The 19789-nt window shown below is 60.7% G+C and overlaps 2 protein-coding genes and 1 long non-coding RNA gene across 4 annotated transcripts; all 3 read left to right on the top strand.

Moving 5' to 3' along the window:
* The first annotated feature begins 2787 nt into the window (after window positions 1-2787).
* On the top strand, window positions 2788-4310 carry LOC130683204 (uncharacterized). The gene is made up of 3 exons (XR_008996824.1): window positions 2788-2847; window positions 3010-3086; window positions 3669-4310. It is a non-coding gene; the product is annotated as an uncharacterized LOC130683204 (long non-coding RNA).
* Window positions 4311-6947: 2637 nt separating this feature from the next.
* Window positions 6948-8582, top strand: LOC118920545 (epididymal-specific lipocalin-9-like). The gene is given in 4 exon segments (XM_036901564.2): window positions 6948-7043; window positions 7568-7704; window positions 7816-7889; window positions 8200-8582. Coding segments are annotated over 4 exon segments (690 nt in total).
* A 5856-nt stretch (window positions 8583-14438) lies between these two features.
* LOC118920283 (minor allergen Can f 2-like) lies at window positions 14439-17684 on the top strand. 2 transcript variants are annotated; one of them, XM_036900936.2, is made up of 7 exons: window positions 14439-14611; window positions 15255-15388; window positions 15874-15947; window positions 16303-16413; window positions 16959-17060; window positions 17161-17204; window positions 17500-17684. In XM_036900936.2, the coding sequence occupies exons 1-6, from the start codon at window positions 14504-14506 to the stop codon at window positions 17184-17186; spliced, it is 555 nt and encodes a 184-aa protein (XP_036756831.2). In that variant the 5' UTR covers window positions 14439-14503; the 3' UTR covers window positions 17187-17204; window positions 17500-17684. The 2 variants fall into 2 exon arrangements, with proteins under 2 accessions (XP_036756831.2, XP_036756832.2); XM_036900937.2 differs by having other exon boundaries at window positions 17391-17684.
* Window positions 17685-19789: the final 2105 nt, after the last annotated feature.

Genomic DNA, 19789 nt, shown 5'->3' with positions numbered 1-19789 from the left:
AACAGTCTGGATTCACTGTGCTAAATACAAATCCAACATGAAAATTAATTTGCCTGTTTCTTTTTGCCTTTTGTAATGTGGCTGCTAAGAAATAAGACATTACAGATGTGCTCACGTTATATTTCTGCTTGATGGTCTCTGGCAGCTGCGCACCGGATGGGTCCCCGTTAGGATCTGGCTACCTCTTAAATTCAAGGGCTTTAATTTTATTTTAAAAAAAAAAAAAATAATAATAATAATAAAGGGAGAAATGTGGGATCCACATATAAATCAAGTATAAAAATCAAACGAATATTCATACTTGACCTGATTGTTTATAATTCATGATGCGTTATGAAAACCGAAAGTTTCTGTGATGGCTGCCCTTGCACTGTTCACCATGTAAGAACTTATTCACTATGTAAGAATTTGTTCTCCATGTAAGAACTTGTTTGTTATGCTCCAGAAGGTTGGAGACTGACGAGAATTAGGCTTGGGGTGGATTAATGATTGTGCATTGAGCATTGACTCCCCTATACAGAATTTTATTGTTGTTAACAACCATTTGATCAATAAATATGAGAGATGCCCTCTCAAAAAAAAAAAAAAATTCAAGGGCTTTAGAGCAGGACAGGCCTCTCTCCTGCCATGCGCCTTGGCAACACCATCCCCACGGCAGAGGCCACTTTCACCGCCGTTATCTGAACTCTCCAGCACCCCTTCTGAAGGGTTCCCTTGCCTTGGCCTGGCGATATCAGACGGCTGAGGGCAGCCTCCAAGGTCGGACGCCCCCGAGTGTGTTTTGGGTCTTTGTAAAACCACAAGCCAGACACCTCACTTGCCCTCACAGTGTGTGCGCCCTGTGGATGGCGATGTCAGCAGACCCTGTAACGATGCAAGCCTCGGAAAGTCGTGGTCATAATGGCACCCCTGCCAGCGGGGGCTTCTCGGGATTGCCAGACAAAAAGACTTTTGTTTGAAAAATTAAATGCTGTTTTTAAACTCTGTTTTGCCCTTTGTCTCCTCTGTGGCCCCTCGGATCTAATGACCGGTCCCCATGTGCAGGGAGGCATCCGGACGGTATGTGCGTACATGCGGGAAGGGGGAGAGATGCACCAGCCTCACCGTGCTCCTCAGGAAGTGTGCAATCCGCCCCAGAACAGGCCCTTCTGATGCTTTTTGCAAGTGTTGTTAAGTACTTCTCTTTCTGATCATAGACATGCATGTTTTTGTGTGTTAGGTGCTGCTACATGCATCAAGGCATAGGGAAACGATTGTGGGTGATGGAGCACCTCGAGACAACCACCATCATCTGTGGTTGGAACATACTTTTATTTTGCCCACTCCTCTGAAAATGAATTTGTTTTCATCATTGAGAAAGCAACGTGTGTGCGTGCTGTGTGAGTTCCGAGGGCTTCCGTGAGCAGGGCTGCCTCACGGTGGGCAGCCACATGCAACAGGGCCGCACTTGCATGGTGGCGGAGGCCCGGCGTCCATGGTCCGATGAGGGCAGGCTGCGCCCCCTCTCCAGCCTCGGTGGTGGCGTCCTCGATGCACCCCAGTTGGTGGCGGCAGCACCAGTTTTCTGCCTCTGTCCCCACTACCTCTGTGCTGTCAGCCGTGGGACGGCGCACAGATGGTAGGAGGGCACATTGGCTGTAAGGCCTGGGGTTCTCAGAAGACTCCTGGGGCGTGGGACTGCCTGCACCCTGGGGGAGCAGACCCAGGCTGGCCGGCCCTGCCCAGGACCCCCGCCTTTACACCTAGTCCTTGAGAAGAGTGACTCGGACTGTGCCCTCTTTTCAAGCGGCCAAGGTTGGATGCGGTCACCCCTCTCTGCCAGCCTCTGTGGGAGTCCTCCAGGGGCGAATGGAAGGCCCCCGTGGGTGCCCTCTCTGGGCCTGACTGCACCCTGCTCCTCCCCCACTGCTCCATGGGGGGCAGACTGGTCAGAAACCCAGGCACCCCTCCTTTGGCATCAGCGGGAGGTTCAAGCCACGGAGCCCCTTCCCCCACAGGGGACACTTCGCACAGCCCCAGGCCACCAAGTAAAGTGCCCGCCTGCCCAGACCATCGGGCTGCAGCCTGAAGTTGCCCCGCTCCCTGTTTCTACACTGCCCTGCCTGCTGTGTTCATGTTTTGTAAGCTATGAGCCCTAATCCTGGGTTAGAGACACACGGTCCTCAGCCACGATACAGGCCCCAAGGACAAGGCCCCTCACACCTTGTGTCCAGGTAAGTCCCTCTGCAGGGTCTGGAGGCCCCGGGTCTCCGCATCTGTCTGTGGTCTCTACACTGCCACGGCTCTTCCCAGCTTCTGTGTCCTGCTCAGAAAGTCCCCTCCAACTTCAAGTTTAACAGTAACCTTCAATGCCTCCTTCTAAGGCTTTGCTTTGCCTCTGTCCCCCAATCCCTCGAGACTGGCACCTTAGGTTGGAGGTGGGGGTGCTGTGCTTTTCCGCAAGGGGAGAGCCACTCGCCCTCCACCGTTTCCCCAGTGGCCCTGTCTCCACCAATTTGAAAGAGAAGCATTATCATGAAACAGATTTCTGTTTTCAGACTCTGCCCCACTGACTTATTTATCTGTACCTGAAAATATACCACACTCTCCAATCACCGTGGTGCTCCACTGTATTTGGAACTTTATTTGGGTGTACCTGAACACAAGCCCCCCGTGTTTAAAGCATGAGATGTGACACACCGTGACATATACGCACATGATGCACAGGAAAACCTTTTCAGCAGCCCCCCAGAACCTCCTCCTGCTCCTCTGCCATCAATCCTGCCCTCCTTACACCCCGACCCGTCCCAGGGAGCCACTGCTACGCTGGCTGCCACTAGAGATCGTGTGCATTCTCCAGAATTTCACGTAAGTGGACTCTTTATGTGCCTTTTGCTCAGCAAAATTATTTTGACATTTATCCCGTGTTGCTGTGTAAAACTTTCTTGCATATCTTAGGGCAGCAAAGCAAACCAATGCACATGAGGTTCATTTCAAACGTTTTTACTACTTACTGTTCTCCCGTTTTAGGGAATTGTCTTGGGAACACAAGCTGTCCTGTTGGGACGGTAGCTGTTACTGTGTCGGGTGCGCAGATCTTCCCATAGGTAAGTAGGGAAGGGGGGTTCCATCACAGGCAGTCTCCCCCGAGAACACCGCTCGCATCCCCACTGCTTTCAAAGGGTTTTGGGTTCTTCAGGGAAGATTGTTGTTTTCTTGGTAGGGGTCTTGCTCGTTTTGCAAGATGTGTGTCATCAAGGTGGATAAGACCTTGTCGGCTGCCTCTCTAAAGGTCTGCACTTGCACTTGGGAAGACCGTGGCTCCTGCGAGCAGCCACTTACCAGTCTTCCCAGTACGCTGGGCCCCACTGGCACCCAGGTCAGCCAGTACACCAAGGGATGAGGTGTCGAGTACAGAAAGAGCCTTAGTCAGTCAGCCTGCAGGTTGGGAGATGGGGGCTAATGTCCTGAAGGCCCACCTTAGCTGAGGGCTGATTCCAAGCTCCTTTCATGCTGGGAGAGAGGACAGAAGGGGATCAGGAGGGGCAGGTAGCCACGGACGCCCCAGCATCCACGAGGGTCTGAGGGGGTCATGAGCCTCCTGGTCCTCGGCCAGTGGACTCCCGTCAGCACTGGTCCAGGCCTGACGTTCCCAAAAACTCCTGAAAGGACATTGTGTCCTCTCTCAGGCCGGAGGCAAACCTGTGAAGACACCTGCGCACAGGGCTGCCGTTCCGCCAAGCCGAACGGGCTGTGGTCAGTGTGTGTGGTGACTCTCAGTTCCTCTCCTTGGTCTGCCTTTGGACTGTTTCTGCCTCTGAACTCCAGGACCAGACAGACAACGTGGCCTCTCTGAATGGCCGCCCCTGCCTTGCCTTGCAGCCCACAGGGGCTGGAGCCCAGCCTTGAGCTCCTCCAGGCCAGGGCGCAAGCGGGCGAAGCACCTCGCCATGGGGAGGCGGTGACCGCGGGGCCACAGAGACGTGGGGCTCTTCCAATACATACTGTTCCCGGTTGTTTGCCTCCTGTATTGATTTTGGTGGCACCCCAAGTGCAGGAAGAGAAGTGTGCCAGTGGCTGTCCGTTCATCCTGTCCTTGTCTTTGGAAGGACGCTGCTGTTTCCCCAACAGGCATGTGTTGTTTGCTGCCCAGAAGGTTCTGTGGGAGGCTTTGATCAAACCACGACCAGTGCCATGGTTTGCTTGGCCTTTTATCGTGGATGGTGGCTGAATTTAACAAAAATGACTTGGTGTCTGGGGAGTGATTTTACTGTCTTCTTTCTTCAACTGCTTAAGGGGCAAACTGCATTGAAACGTTCTCCCAGTTTGAATGACCCCTTGTGCTTGGGATAAATTCCGCTTGGGTATGACATATGCTGATTTACTACAAAACTAGGGCCGGTTTGCAGATACTATGTTGGGACGTTCCAAATCTGAGTCCATGAGTGAGACAGACACCAGTTCTCACTTCTGCACTCGCCTCAAGTGCTTTCCGCACAGGCTGGCAGGCAACCCAGAGGTCAGCGGAGAGGCACCCGACCCGTGCCACACCAAGCCCCTCATGCCAACAGGACTTGGCCCATCCTGGGGTCTCCGTCCCCACCTGCCTCTCTGGGTCTGCAGATGTAGTGAAGGTAAAGCTGGTGGTTCTTAAATCCAGTGGCTGATGACAGGAGAGGCTGTGTGAGAGACGGGAGGGACATGGCTGTAAGTCAGAGGGCACCTGGGGCCCCAGGTGCTGGGAGAGGCAGGAGGGCCCTCTCCTGGATCCCCCGGCGGGGGTGCACCCTGCTTGCACCTGGATTTCAGACTTTGGCCTCAGAACTGAGAGAGGATGCATTTCTGTTGTTTTGAGCTCCCTGTTTGCAGTCCTTCATTATGGTGACCCCAGGACACTGATACAGGCTTTGAGTATAGGGGGTGTCATGACCGCACTTCACCCACGACAGACCTAAGGTAGCACGAGGTCAAAGGACACGCAGCCCCCAGTGCAGAGGCAGCTCCCCCACCCCCAACCATGGGGCCCTGGACATCAGGTTTTCCTGGCAGGCCTGAGGACTCAAGACAGGCCACCTCATGCCTGGGGATCTGGAAGCTTCGTGAAGTTCTCTGATAGGATCAGAACTGTGATTCCTATCGCAGTCGGAAGAGGCCAGCAGAAATGTTCCACGTGTTGACTGGCAGGGTGACCTGGGTGCCTGCGTGTGTCACACACCCCTTGCACATCTATATCTGGGTACCTGCATGGTCACACCCCTTGCACATCCAGAGCCTGCATGCCCGCTTGTGTCACACACCCCTTACACATCCAGACCTGGGTGCCTGCGTGTGTCACACACCCCTTGCACATCTAGACCTGGGTGCCTGCATCTGTCACACACCCCTTGCACATCCAGACCTGGGTGCCTGCGTGTGTCACACACCCCTTGCATATCTAGAGCCTGGGCATTTCCCTGCATGCAACTTTCACCTCCACAAAAACACGACGACACAGTTACCCAAGTTACCTGCTCCCTGGAGGGAGCCCTGCCCAGGTGGACGTATGTGGGGGAGGTCAGTTCTATAGAATCCACAAGAGCTTTTACGCACCCCGATGCAGGCAGGCATGGGCACATCCGGGGATGCAGCCAGCTCTCCCTACAGTTTCCAGAGAGGGCGCCTGCCTCTGGCCTGGGGCCCTGTGAGGGGATCGGGGTCCTGGCCCCCAGTGTGGCCACTCCTGGGTCCCCCAGGCTGCCACCCCCCCGAGGGAAGTCTTCCCAGAACTGGAGCTTGCTGGGAAGCCAGGAGACGGAGAATGTGGGCAGGGACCTGCGTCGGGTGGGGTGTGTTTTAGGGGCCTGGCAGACACTCCCTGCAAGTCCCTAGGAGGACAGGAAGGGTGTGGCTGGGGGCAGGTCTCCTCTGCACCCCCCGATTCAGAGGTGATCCCCTGGAGTGAGGTCCAGAGGCAAGGCCCCCCACTTCTCCTTTGGCACCAGGGAGGGACATGGCTTCCTGAGGGCACAGGCAGCCCCCTTCCAGGGCCGATGGAGCTCCTCCTCAGGCTGCCAGGCCCCCGGGGAAGCTTCCATGGGACTCGGAGGTCTTCCCGCACATGCCCCTTGATGGGGCAGAGGAGGGTTCTCTGGCATCCTGTGTGCTGTCCAGTGCCCCCCAGGACTGGGGATGGTGGCGATGGAAGGTGGCTGCAGGCCAGAGCCCTCCCCGCTCACCTCCAGGTACGCTCGAGTCCTCTCTGAGGGCTCCAGCCACTACTGATGCCAAAGCAGGAGCATTTGGGCCTGTGCCTGGCAGCTCGGCTCCTCCATCGGTGACAGGGGGACACCCAGCGGTGGGCAAGACCCCCACTGCCACTCACGGCATCCTCCCCAGGCTGCCTTCCTGACAGCACCCTCGGCCTCTCCCTGAACCTGCTGGGCCCCAAATGCCCATGCATTTTCCAGGGAGTCTGGGCAGAGAGTGAGCTCTCAGGCTTGGGCCAACGTGCTGCTCAGACTCCTGCGTGCGGGGTATCACATGGCCGTCCCCTCCATCAGCAAGAAACATGGGGAGGTGAGGCTGCTGCCTGAAGGGCTGGAGTGTGTGTGCGTGTGTGTGTGCACATCTCTGTGTCTCGTCTGCCCAGTGTTCACGGAGCAGATGTCAACAGGAGCATCTACATGGGAAGGCGACCCAGGCCGGGGGGCAGGGGACGGTCCTCTGCTGCTCAGGCCCTATGGCACGGAGGGTCCTCTGCCGCTGGTGGGAAGCACCCTGACTGTCCTGACTTGCCTTGTGGCCTCCGACCCAGCAGGACAGAGCCCTAAGTGGACCCGGGGGCAGCCTGGGTGGCCGCAGGGCTACTGGCTGCGTTCCCAGTGCAGGGTGCATGTGTGCAGGATGAGCCGGGCTGCGGGGCCTGGAAATGGCAGCGCAGAAACGGTTATAAAGGGGGTGGGCCTCAGGCCAGGAGCCCACAGGAGGGGATGGCTCTGCTCCTGCTGAGCCTGGGGCTGAGCCTGGTCTCTGCCCAGGAGTTCAGCCTCCGAACTGTCGTGTGGAGCAACTTTGACCTGGCCAGGGTGAGTCTGGGGTCCAGGCCTTCCCCAGGGCCAGGTGCAGGGCGACTGTCCTCCTGCAAAAGGGGGGCTCTGGCTGTACTCCTGGGGGAGCTGGCCTCTCCTCCCCCAACGGTAACACAGCCTAGGAGGACACAGGGACCCTGGGTGGAGAGAGGGGATCCTGGGAGGACAGGGGGTCCCTGAGAGGATGGAGGGTTCCCTGGGAGGACAGGGTGTCCTGGGAGGACAGGGGTTCCCTGGGAGGATGAAGGTATCCTGGGAGGACAGGGGGTGTCCTGGGAGGACAGGGGGTCCCTGGGAGGATGAAGGTATCCTGGGAGGACAGGGGGTGTCCTGGGAGGACAGGGGGTCCCTGGGAGGATGAAGGTATCCTGGGAGGACAGGGGGTGTCCTGGGAGGACAGGGGGTCCCTGGGAGTGCAGGGGTCCCTGGTTGGGACCATCTGCCCAGGGGCCTGTCCCTTGGAGGGAGGCACCAGGAAGCAGGCTGTCCCACGGGCTGCCATCTAGGGCCTCTGCCTACAGGTTTCGGGGACCTGGCACTCTGTCGCCATGGCTTCGAGCGACCTGAGATGGATTGAGGAGAGCCGGGACCTGCGGGTCTTCATGCGGCGCCTGCAGGGCCTGGAGGACCGCAGTCTGAAGTTCTGCTGACGCTTCATGTGAGCAGAGCCCACTGGCCGCAGGTGGGGGTGGACGCACCGGGCGGGCGGTGGCTCGGTGGTGGGCCACAGCCCTGGCGGGGCTTGCCTTGCCCCCATGCCGGTTTTCAGGGTGCAGGGGGAGTGCGAGCTGGTGGACGTGGTCTGCAGGAAGGTGGAGAAAAGTGGGCAGTTTACCATCGCCTGTGAGCAGCCCAGCCTCCCGTCTGGGGCAGAGCTCCCGTTCCTCAGGGCCTGGCTGTCTCCTGCCCAGCTCAGATGTAGGGGGTTACATGGGACCCCTGGACACCTGCCCACCCCCACAGGGGCCCCCGGAAGTCCCGCAAAAGCAGGTGTGTCCACAGGGGTCTCAGAGGAGGCGAGCCCGTGAGGGGCCAGCAGGCCAGCACCTGCTCAAACTCCCCTCCTCCCACCGAGCCCGCCGCCCACACTGTGGACACACAGCACAACCCGGGGGGCCAGGGCCACTCTGAGCTGAGCGTCCATGCCACACAGATGAGGGGGACAACAAGCTGACCCTCTTGGAGACGGACTACAGGCTGTACATCACGTTTCACCTGCTGAACACGAGCGGGACGGAGACGCACGTGCTGGCTCTCTACGGTACCTGGCCCACCGCTGGTGGGGTCTCGCCCTGCCTCCAGGCTCCGGCCCCAGCAGGGCAATCAGGGGCAAGAGTGGACGTCCAGCTGCCCACGCATGTCCACACCCCATGCTCGCAGGACCCCTCCCTCCACAGTCTCCCATGTCCCCCCAGATCCACCCCACACATCGTCCCAAACGACCTGAGAGGGACCCCAGCCCCTGCTGTTCTGTCCTCAGGACGGATCCCGGAGCTGAACTCCAGCTTCCTGAACAGATTTGAAAAAATCTGCTGAAAATATGGACTTGGTCCCCAAAACATCATCAACCCAGGCACCCAAGGAAGGCCTCGCCGCCCCCACACCGGCAGCCAAAGGCCTGCAAGGGGGCTCTGAGGATGGAAGTTTCTAGAGCAGCCCCACCATGAGGAGCCCAGGGCTGGGGGACAGGGGGGTGGCCCTGGCGCCCCCCTGAGAGCCTGGCTTTGTCTTCCCAGAAGTCTGCTTCACACAGGAGAGGCAGAGGAGCCGCGGGCCTTCGGTGCACGAGCCTCCCTTGGGGGCTGGGCGGGGCTGCCGTGGCAGAGGACCAGAGGCTGGGGCCTGGAGCGGCCGCGACCCCCTCTCCCAGCTCCACAGCCAGCAGCCTGAAGCCATGGTGTGGGCAGGCCTGTGCACCCAAGGGAGCACGCCTCCTGCCTCTTCAGCTCCCAGGGGTCCCCGGCGTTCCCGGCGTCCCCAGCCCGGGGCTGTGTCCCCCCATCCTCTGGCTCCCAGCCCCGTGCCTCTCCTGTGTATTTCTCCTCTCCTGTCTGCGATGCGTCCCTGGGTGTGGCCTCTGGACAATGCAGGATGCGCCCATCTCAAGATCCCTCATCACATCTGCAGACCCTTTTTCCAAAGAAGGTCCCGTTCCCAGGCTGCAGGCGTCAGGGTTTACAGCAGCCCTGCCCACAGCCTTCGGAAGGAAACGGCCCTCGACAGGTGAAGGGCTGACAGAGAGGCCCACACCACAGGACGCGGCTCCGCGCAGATCCGCGTGATCCCCAGGGAGCTGTGTCAGGAGAAGGCGGCCACCTCCAGGGCCACACTAAGACTCCACCGTAGAACATTCTCGAAATGACAAAGCTGCAGAGGAGGAGATACAGCCCGTGACTTGCAGGGCTTGGGGTGGTGACGGGGTGACATGGAAGAGGGTGTGGTTCACAAGGGCCACAGGGCGAGTCTTCGCAGGATGGAAAGTTCTGGATCTGAACGGTGGCAGTAGATGCAGGAACCTGCATGTGCAAACGAACACAGGCCCTAAGCACACTCACGCTCACACCCGCTGCGTGAGCGGACTGTACCATGGCAGGCTGGGTGGTGCCCTGCCAGTCGTGTGCCCCGGGAGGACGGGTGGAGGCTCCGGGGTCTCTGAACTCTCACACTGCGTGGAGACTGCCGCCATCTCAGAGTAAAAGGGAAAGAGAGAAAGTGTCTGTCCTTCCTTCCCAGGCTGACAGGCTCCCCGTTGCCTCCCCCGGTCCCGTGGGGTGGGTCCGGTGGGTCCAGAGGGACCACCCCGCAAGCCAGCCCTGGCCTCATGGTGCAGCGGCTTGGACTGGGGCCCAGGCCCCACACCAGCGGCCCTGCCTGCCAGACCCCTCTGCCCGCCCAGTGTTGCCTTCACCGCCCGCCCCAACTCCCCAGGGGGCTGTACAGCTGGAGGGCGTGGAGGCCGGGCACGGCCACGAGGGGCTTTCCTGACCCTGACACCCAGTGTGAGAGCAGCTGGGCCCACAGGAGAGCACAGCCCGAGACCCCCCCAAGGCCGACTGCAGGACGGGCCCATCGGCTGGCCAGCCCCGGCTGAAGTCAGCAGGACAGGATCGAACGCCAGTCCCAAGGGGGGTCTCCCTCACGCCACAGTCCAGGGCTGGGGGGTAACTCGCCGCTGCCCAGCACCAGTGTCTGCTCATCGTAGCTGAGGCGGCTGCTCCAGGGCCAGGGCCGGGCGCTGCGGGCTCTGGGGCACAGAGGGCTTTGTGCCCCCACCAAAGGAGCCCGATGCTGGGACAGAGCAGCACCATCGGGTGGGCAGAGTTCTGGGGGGTGCCCGGCACTCCCACAGCCAGTCTGGCCTCCATCTCTGTCCAGAACTTCGGTCCAGCCTGCTGGGCCATGGCAGGGCACAAGTGGGAAGCTGCCCACGCAGCTGGGACCTGCTGGTGTGGAAAGTTGGCATCTGAGGAGAACAGGGGCCGCCCAAAAGGGAAGGCAGTGCACAAAGGCACAGAGGCCCTGGGACCCCAGAGAAGACACCCCCACCCAGAAAGAGGTGCAGGGAGGGACTGCACCCAGGCCCCCGGCCGTCTGAGTGGGGCTCTTGTGCCCAATGTGCAGGCTCCTGCAGCCCAACCCAACCCGGAGACCCCCAGGTGGGCAGTGGGTGCAGTGGGCAGGGAAGCTGGGGCCCGGGGCCTGGGGGTCAGGCGCCAGGGCAAAGCAGGACTCGGGTGGGGCTGCTGGCACTTGGGTGGCTGTGGTCAAGACTCGGGTAAAAGGTGAGGCTTCATCAACACCAGGTGAGCAGAGAGATACCCACGGCCTCCAAAAGGCCAGTGCAACCCCGAGTGGGGGCCTGAGCCCCAGCCGCGACTGCCTTCTGATTAGAGACGGTGCCGCTTGCGGTGACACAGGACGCTGGCAGCCCTGACGATGCGCTCGCCTTACCCCGCCGGCCTGTCACATCGCTGCCGTCCATCCCGAGGCCCCGAGGAGGCCCGTGAAAGGCACCAGGCTGCCAGGCGGAGGAGAGCGCCCAGCACACGGGGTGCTATCAGGTGCTGGGTCGGGCGGGCTTCCATGTCCTGAATTTCCTGGGCGACCTAAGAAGGGCCCTGTGAAGGGTCCCTGGGATGCCCCCCACCACAGAGGTGCGAGTCACCCTGAGTGTGGGAAGCCCCAGGGCAGGGGCAGTTCTGGAGTCCTGTTCTCTAAGTGCAGAGGGGTGGGACCGCAGGGCCTGGCCGGGGGAGGCCAGGAAGGAAGGGCCACTGCCCCCTCCTGGCCCCAGCAGCAGCCCCCAGGCATGACCTGCCTTCTCTCACCTTTGATTTCCCCCATGGCCTTCTGGATAACCGAGGGCAGGAGGAGGATCCCGAACACTGATGTGCGTGACAAGGAAGGAGCCCCTGGCAGAGGGGCAGCCAGACCCAAGGAGTCCGTCCCCACTGGAGAGGGTCTGCAGCAGGGGAGGCATCGGGCTGGGCCCACCAAACACACACTGCTCCCCGCGCCACGCATACAGCCCTGTGTGTCACACCCCTGCTGCTGCCTCTGAGTGTGGGACGATCCCCAGCATGCAGTTTGCAGGGAGGGCCAGGAGGAGGGCCTGGCTGCAGAGCTCACAGGCCAGCACGCACGGCCGGGAGACAGCAGGCTTAGGAGCGAGGGGCACAGGGGCTAGGAAGGAGGGCCAAGGTCCCCAAACCCAAAGTGCTCGGCATGGAGGCGGCCAGCTCTGCCCGATTATTGGGGGATGGGTGTGGGCAGCTCCCCAGAAGGTCCCCATCTGTACCAGCTGGTGTCACCTTGTCATGAAGCAGGCAGACCCTCAACCGGCTTTAGGGCCTGGGATGACTTGAGTGCGCATCCAGACCCTGTGGGGATGGGCAGCCCAGGCCGGGCCCCGCCAAACCCTGCCACAGAGGGAACGCTGGCCTCGCCTTCACAACATGCACACTGTTGCTGTGTGCCCACCTGGTGCCCCACTTTCCAAGTCCTCCCAAAGCTGGGAGTTTTCAGTTACTCCCAAGAAACGTGCCTAGAATCCCATCCCAGTGAGCTGTGGTCCCCGAGCCTGGGGGTCCAGGAAGGCTGGGGCATTGCTGGGCATTTTGGGCTGGGGCTGATGGCCGGATGGCACGGTCCCCGCTCAGCGCTACCACACTCCACAAACGCTAGGGCCACAGGGGCCACAGCCAGGCCAGGCAGGGCAGGCCCAGCAAAGTCACGGCTTGACATGGACGTGACCTTGGCACATGAGCAGAACAACCCGACGGCTACAGCAAGCACAGCTGAGCCCGGCCGGACCTGTTGAAGTGTGCGGCAAAGGTGTGAGGTCAAAGGACCTGGCTGACAGGCTGGGAAGGAGTCCGCTGCACGCGGGAGCGCAGCCTTCCCTGGCTGGAAACCTCATGGCCACGTGGGTGCGAAGTCCCAGGCCAGCCCTCGTAGGTCTGACCCGAGGACATGAAACCACCCTGGGAGGGGCTCTGGGGGCACCGGCCCGCCCCAACAGGCCCCCCACCATCTGGAGCCGTCACGGGCGCCCTCTCCTCCCGGCCCCGCACTTGGCCTTTGGGGGATGTGTCCGTCCCCAGCCGGGGGAGGGCGTGGCCCACAGGGGCTGTGGGTGTCCTGAGTCCACAGGGAGGGCCTGGGAGGGTGCAGGGTGGGAGACCTGCCCTTGCCAAGGTCGCTGGGGCTCAAATCCCTGCTCAGCCCCAGCTCGGTCCAGCACCCCCTGTTTTAACAGGCCTGTCTGCTTTAACAGGCCTCACAGTCCCTACCCACTCCTCCCTGGTGAACGTGGGGCGGTTGGAGGGGTGGCTCCTTCCTTCCCACCAGCAGCGAACATCCCGGCACAGAAGCTGGCCCCGGGGTGTGCGGCCTGCCCTGAAGACCCTGGGTCACTTTGCCACTGACCCGCTGTGTGACCTTGGCCACGTCCTTGACCTGTCTGTGCCTCAGTTTCCACGCAAGCAATCTGTGGATGATAGGGGCACAGCACCGTAGGTCATTATGTGGATTAAGTCCATGAATGATGCAAATTCGTAGCCCGCAGCCAGGCAGTGCGCTTTGTCGGCTGGCTCAGTCAGTGCCGCGCGTTGCTGTTGGGCAGGAGCTGTGTTCCTGGGGCGGCTCCGGGTCCGCCGGGAGAGCAGTGCGTTCTCGGCCGCTGAAGGAATCTGGCACACAAATACGTCCGGTTAGATCATCAATCTCTGTATCTGCTGTGGGCCAGGGACCGGTGTACCAGTCTGCCCTCCCTCGAGGTGAGGGGGTGGTCTGGGGCTGGGCTCTGGGTCCACGTGGGCAGCGCTGAGGCTGTGCCCCAGACCCTGGGCCTCTCCCTGTTCTTTCTTAACACTGACATTTCAAAGTGTCCTGTTGGCATCACCAACCCCTGACGGGCCAGGTTTGAGCAGCAGGGTGGAAGGTGGCCGTGGCCATGTCTGAGGCCGCCCTCTCGGAGGCAGGGAGGCCACGTTGTCAGGGTCCCCATCAGCCAAGCTCGCAGGACCCACAGGCCCCCTTGAGGTCACTCGCTCCCTGGCCTGCACCCACTGAATTCAGCTTTGTAGGGGCTGTGGAGTTCAGAGCTCCAGAATGAATGAGGCATAGATGGGGCCAGGCCTAGGTCCATGCATGGCCAGGTCTGTGACCCCAAGAGAGGGGGCAGAGGCATTAACAGCCCACCCCCCAACCCTGTCTCCCCAGCACCAAGCCCACTGTGGCCCCAGAGGGTGAATGAGGGTGGTGGTCTAACTGGGCCCACATGAGGCAGCACCATTCCTTGGGGGAATAGTGATGGATTGAGGGGCCACCAAATGCTGTCCTACCTCGTTTAATTACATCTGCAAAGACCTCCTTTCCAGGGGAGGTGCCATCTTGAGGTCCTGGGGACTAGGAGCTCACATGTGTGTTTTGTGGGGGACACAAGTGAGCCCAGCACAAATTGCAGTCACCGACCTCATTCTGTGGACAACTTCCCAGGGGGCCCGCGGAGCTCATCATAATGGGAGGCACCTGAGACCCCAGCCCGCACACCCTCCGCCTCCCCGCTGCCCACTGGCAGGCCTGCCCGCAGCTGTGTCCCCGGCCGTGTCCTGACAACGTGGCAGACTCAGAGGACACGTCAAGGTGACTCCAGCACCATGCAGGCCCGGAAGCTGGCTTGGCCCACAACTGTCTGTTGATTTTGGAAATCAGCTCTGTGAGAACATAACATTTTGGGTGTCCAAAGCAACAGAGAACAGACAAGAGCTGGCTGACGTTAAGGTTAAGATTAAGACACTAGGATTAAGATCTAAGCTCCCCCACTTCCAGGGCCTGGGCAGGAGCGCGTGCTACGTGACCTCACCCCGGGCCGTGCAGCTATATAGGCCAGTGCAGGCCAGGTCACCGCAGCCAGTAAGTCCCCAGTCGTGATCCAGACAGACGGTGCGGCGGAGATGCAGCTCCTACTTCTGACCGTGGGCCTGGCTCTGGCCTGTGGTCTCCAGGCTCAGGGGGAGGACCATGAGCAGGAAGAGCTGGACCCCCAGGGCGGCCTGCTGGAGGTGACAGGCGAAGGGCTGTGGGGGCCGGCTGCTCCCAGGTGTAGCGGGGCCGGAGACAGCTTCAGTTTCCGAGCAGCTTTGAGGCGGCCAGACCTTAGTGAGCGGCATGGACGGTGGGCAGCCTGGCCCCCTGGCTGAGGTGGATGCCCATGGCCCGGGCCTTCCCGGGGCTCCTCCTGGGAGCCGGGCTCCAGGCTAGAATCTCGGCTTCAGGCAGCCAGGGGCACCCTGTCCAAGTCTGTGCCAGAAGCAGGGCTGAGAGGCCCCCCTTACCACAGATGCCAACGGGCATCAGAGGGGACCACGGACAGACCCAGGACAGGACATGGGACTGGAGCCCAGGCACCTCTGCACAACTTATAAATGGGCCAGCCTCAGGGGAGTCCAGGAGCAGTTTTGGGGCCTGGAGCCCCTGCTACGGTGTTGGAAGGAGTTCTGAGCTCAGTCCCAAGGGGGTGATGGCCCGACACCCCCATGTCCCCAGGCCCACTCACACTGGCCAGTCTGTTAGCCATGAAGTGGCAGGCGGGGCACACGGGGTCGATCTTTGAGCCCGCCAGAACTTCAGGGCACTGCAGGGTGCTGAGGGGGTGCAGAGAGGGGGTTGCGGCCCACCCCTCACTGGCCCCTTGCCACCCTGCAGCTCTCCGGGAGATGGCACACTGTCGCCCTGGCCTCCAACAACTCGGCTCTGATCAGGCCCAGCGGGCACTTTCGGGTTTTCATCAGGAGACTGGACGTGGAGGATGGCAACCTGCATGGACAGATCCTCGTACCGTGGGTGCAGGGGCAGGGCCGGGGAGGCGGGTGGGCCAGGAGGGCCCCAGGGCGGGGACGGCGACACCCTGCTCCCCAGGAGGAGCATCAGGGGTCTGACTCCAGACCCTGTCACCTGCTCTGTGGCCTCAGCTATGGCCCTGTCCCCTCCCAGACATAGGTGTCCCGTGCACACATGTCACAACAGCCCTGCCGCACAGGGGACATGCCAGCACCTCCACATGAATGTGTGGGGTGGGGGATCGTGCGTGTGCAAGGGCAGGGGGCTTGCTCAGCCGCTGCTAACACCAGCCCAGGCCCTGGGAGAAGCTGGTGCTGGTTGTGGGGGGAGGCACGGAACAAGGGGCACAAAGACGCCTTCAAGGGGGTCAGTGCCGAACTTCTGGCCCTGGTCTGGAAGCAGTGACTGTCACTGTGCAAATTATACCTCGACTTAAAAAACAAAAGGTGTGGTGGACAGGGACCTCACCTGCCTGTGTCCACAGGCAGGACGACCAGTGCAGTGAACTGTCTGTCACCGCATTCAAGACCGAGACCACAGGAGAGTTCACGGTGGAATGTGAGTGTGTGCGGACGAGCGCGGGCCGCTCCGGGCGAGCTCAGGTTTAGAGCCACATGGCACGGGTCGGGGGTGCCCCAGTCACGGCCCCGCGTGTCTGCGGGGCCAGCAGGCAGATGGACTCGGGCCCTAGCCCCAGGGCCCCCAGCCAGCCTGGGCCCTGGCAGCCACTGCAGGGGGCCAGGGTCACTCCTGTGCCCAGGCCCCATGAGGCGGGCAGGGCTGTGCACTGCCCCTTGCAGATGGGGACTTGGCCCCAGAAAGTGGACAGGTGGCCCTCCCGGGCGGGCCTGCAGTCACCCTCGGGACACACCACCCATCCCCCAGCCTGTATGAGCCTGAACATCCTCCACAGATTCGGGGCAGAACCACCTCTACTTGGCAGAAATGAAGCCCACAGAATTCCTGATTCTCTACGTGATCAACCAGTATGAGGGCACAACCAGCCTGGTGGCTGGCCTGCTGGGTACGTGCTCCCCTCCGTGGAAAGCAGCACCCCCGGGGGCAGGTGGGAGACTGGTTTGCCGGCTCCTGGGGAGCAGGGCAGCAACGGCAGGCGGGCAGGGCCCAGGCCCCTGGCAGCCCCCGAGCCGGCACACCCGCTCACACACACGCAGTCCCGCCGCTCGGCCACGACCACCCGCTTGCCTCTGGCTCTACCTCCTTGCTGCTTGGACTTGGGGGGGTCACCAGCTCCTCCCTCATCCGGGGGGAATGAGGGGTCTCCCTTGCTCTCTCCTCCCCCAAACCAGCTCAAGTTTTTCCCAAGACACAGAACTTCCCTCTCCATCCCAGAGAGCACAGCCCTGGTGCCCCCCGACCTCGGCACCCCCCAGGGCACTCCTCCACCACATGTCCCCCAGGGTACCTCACCCCGATGGTACCCTTTCACCCATGATGCCCCACCCCCAGCACCCCCAGTCCTGGCACCCCTCCCATCTGGGACCTCCCGTGGCCCCACTGCCCGTGGCCCACCCTGCCACAGCCTGACTGTCCTGTATTTCACCGCAGTCCGGAACCCCGCCATGCGTCAAAGGCTCCTGCCCGTGTTTGAGAGCGTCTGTGACGGCCTTGGCCTCCACAAGGACCAGGTCATGGTTGTGGAAGCCACCAGTAAGTGCCACCCCAGGCCCCCTCGGTTCAGTGGCCGTCCTGCAGTCACAGGTGGGCAGGGGGCTGGGCTGGGGCTCACCCCAGGTCACTCTGCCCTCAGGTGACTGCCGCAGGCTCGAGGACTAGGCCGCTGCCCAGCCTCAGGTGGGTGACCCTCCCTGGAGCTCGGCCTGGAGGGCCTGAGCTGCTTGGAGGGCCAGGGGGCTAGGGGCACACTTGGGGGCCAGAGCCCCTGCTCCCTGACCCCTGACCTGCCTTCCCAAGCCCACGCCTGTCCCCTCCTATCACCACCCCAGGCCATCCCCCCGCCTCCCCTTCACCGCCCCGCAGGGACAGTGAGCCAATACACGGGGCCTCAGCAGCTTGGGGTTCCAGAACTGGAGGTTTGGGGACACAGGGAAGCCCTCTCCTCAGCCCTCCCTTCCCCTCCAAACTGCAGGAACCCGGTCACCACCACCCATGCTTCTACTGTGCGCCCTCCCTGCCCCCGGCCGTTCCTGCCCGGATGGGCTCTGCCACCACACCCAGGAAGGGCCCAGGACCCCCCACCCCGGGGTAGGGACCCCTCTGCCCACACCCCTGCTGTGGTCCTTTCTTGCTCAATAAAAGGTGTTTCCTTCAAAACGTGACTTCTGCGCCTGTCAGAATTGCAGAGGGGGTCATTTCTCTCTGCATTGCCAAGGTGGGGGGCTGCAAAAACATGCAAAGCCAGTGATGGAGGCAGCGCCCCACCCGAGCACCTGGCTGGAGCCAGGAGCAGGGCCCCCACGCTGTGCTTTCAGGGGACTCAGGTCACAAATTATGCCACTTGACCAAGTGTACTTGTTACTTTTTCACCTTTTCAAATAATGCAGAAAGGTATTCGTTTTGGCTTGAAATGACAGGAAACATTGCACATGTGCACACACAGTGTGAGCAATAAGGTGGAGAGCACCGACTCTCACCTGTGCCAGGTGCTGAGGTGGGGCTGCCCTCAGGCGCGGCCACATCCAGGTGCACAGCCCAGCTCTGTCTGTCTCTTGCCCCTTTTCCCTCCCTCTGTCCCTCACTGGCTCCTTTGCTGGCAGCCACGGCCCAACTCCTCCTCCTCAAAATGCAGCGGAATGAGCCCAGGTCTCTCTCCAAAGTCCCTGCAGAGGCCTCCTCACTGCGGCCAATGAGCACATGCCCAGGGTGCTGGAGAGATGGGAGGGGGCGCCAGACCTGACCCCAGGGTGGCCAGAACCCCTGGGGAGCCCTGGGAGCAGGAAGTGCCTTCCGGATGGGCCTTCCGAACCTGGCTGTCCTGATGACTGGGCAGCGGCGGTCCAGTGCAGGGGCTCATGGGGCCCCGACACTGTGCAAGAGACAACTGACTGCATTCTTCTGGGAAAGCCATTTGCTGTCCCTATGTCCTCAAAGGGTCCCATGCCCAGAAAAGAAGCCTCTTGCTAACATGAGCATGTGCTAATGAGCCCCATGGGCCAGCTGCAGGTACCCTGGTGCTGGTCTGGGTGCTGGGCAATTCCGGGGCTGGAGAGGATGTGTGGACAGGGACCGTGGTGGGGGGAGGAGGCGCGGGGCCGGGAGCCTCCCGTCAGCACAGCAGGCACGCTGGGCCTGTGGTCTGCTCCACCCCCGGTCAGAGGATGCCGGCGGCCATCAGCTCTGCCCACCTGGCCTCCCCGGCCTCTCTGACCAGTAACGTTTCTGCCCGGCACAAACTGGCCTCGCAGGTGCTGGAGGTCAAAGGTCTGATGTAAGTTTCCCTGGCTGATACCAAAGTGTGGTGTGGCTCGCTCCCTGCGTAGGCTCCAGGGGAGGGTCCTTCCTGCCCCTCCCTGCCCCGGGGCCCTGGGCGGCCCTGGCTTGGGGCACTAACCCCTTCACACCGCCCTCTGCCACAAGCTAGGAAGACTGTAGAAAGCTCAGTGGTTGTCAGGGAGGGGGAATGGGTAGGTAGGGCTCAGGGGATTTCTAGGGCTGCGGAATTTTCTGTATGACACTGCAATGGTGGGTGGGTGTCATTATACATTTGTGCAAACCCACAGAGTGGACCCTAATAGTGGACTGTGGATCTTGGCAAATGATGCATCAGTATAGGTTCACTGATTATAAAATAGCACCACATTGTGGGGATGCTGCTGATGGGGGTGCTGCGCAGTAGTGGCATAAGGGGGACTCTATTTGCCACTCCATTTGGCTGTGAACCTGAAATCGCTCTGAAAAATAAAGTCTATACACTTCAAACAAAATCTCCCTCTCCCTGTTTCTTGTAAGGACACTTGTGATGACATTCAGGGCTACCCAGACCCTCCCGGACAATCTCCCATGCCGAGGTCTTTAACTTAAACGCACCTGCGAAGACAATTTTTCCACATGACGTCACAGGGGCCCTTAGACAGTAATTGCCAGAACAATTAGACAAGAAGTTAGTAACAATGTAGTTTTTAATAGAAATGACCCAGGGGACGTGTAGAGGACGGCACCCTCAGCCCTCCATGCAGGACAGCGTCCCTCAGGGGTGCGGGCAGACATCCAGACAGACCACGTCTTGGGCCATAAAATAAGTCTCAGTACATTTCAGAGGATTGAAGTCCATGGGAATTCCTTTTCATTTTATTACTAAAATTTTTCATCAAATGATTATATTGCAAATGAGGAAAGACATACTCAAGTTACGTATATCAAGCAAGAGCTCATGTGAAGAATATATGAAGAACTCCTTCAAACCAACAAACTCCTTCAAA

This window comes from Manis pentadactyla, chromosome 3 (assembly GCF_030020395.1).
Source record: "Manis pentadactyla isolate mManPen7 chromosome 3, mManPen7.hap1, whole genome shotgun sequence".
NCBI lineage: Eukaryota > Metazoa > Chordata > Mammalia > Pholidota > Manidae > Manis > Manis pentadactyla.
This window is presented reverse-complemented; position numbering and strand designations above follow the sequence as displayed.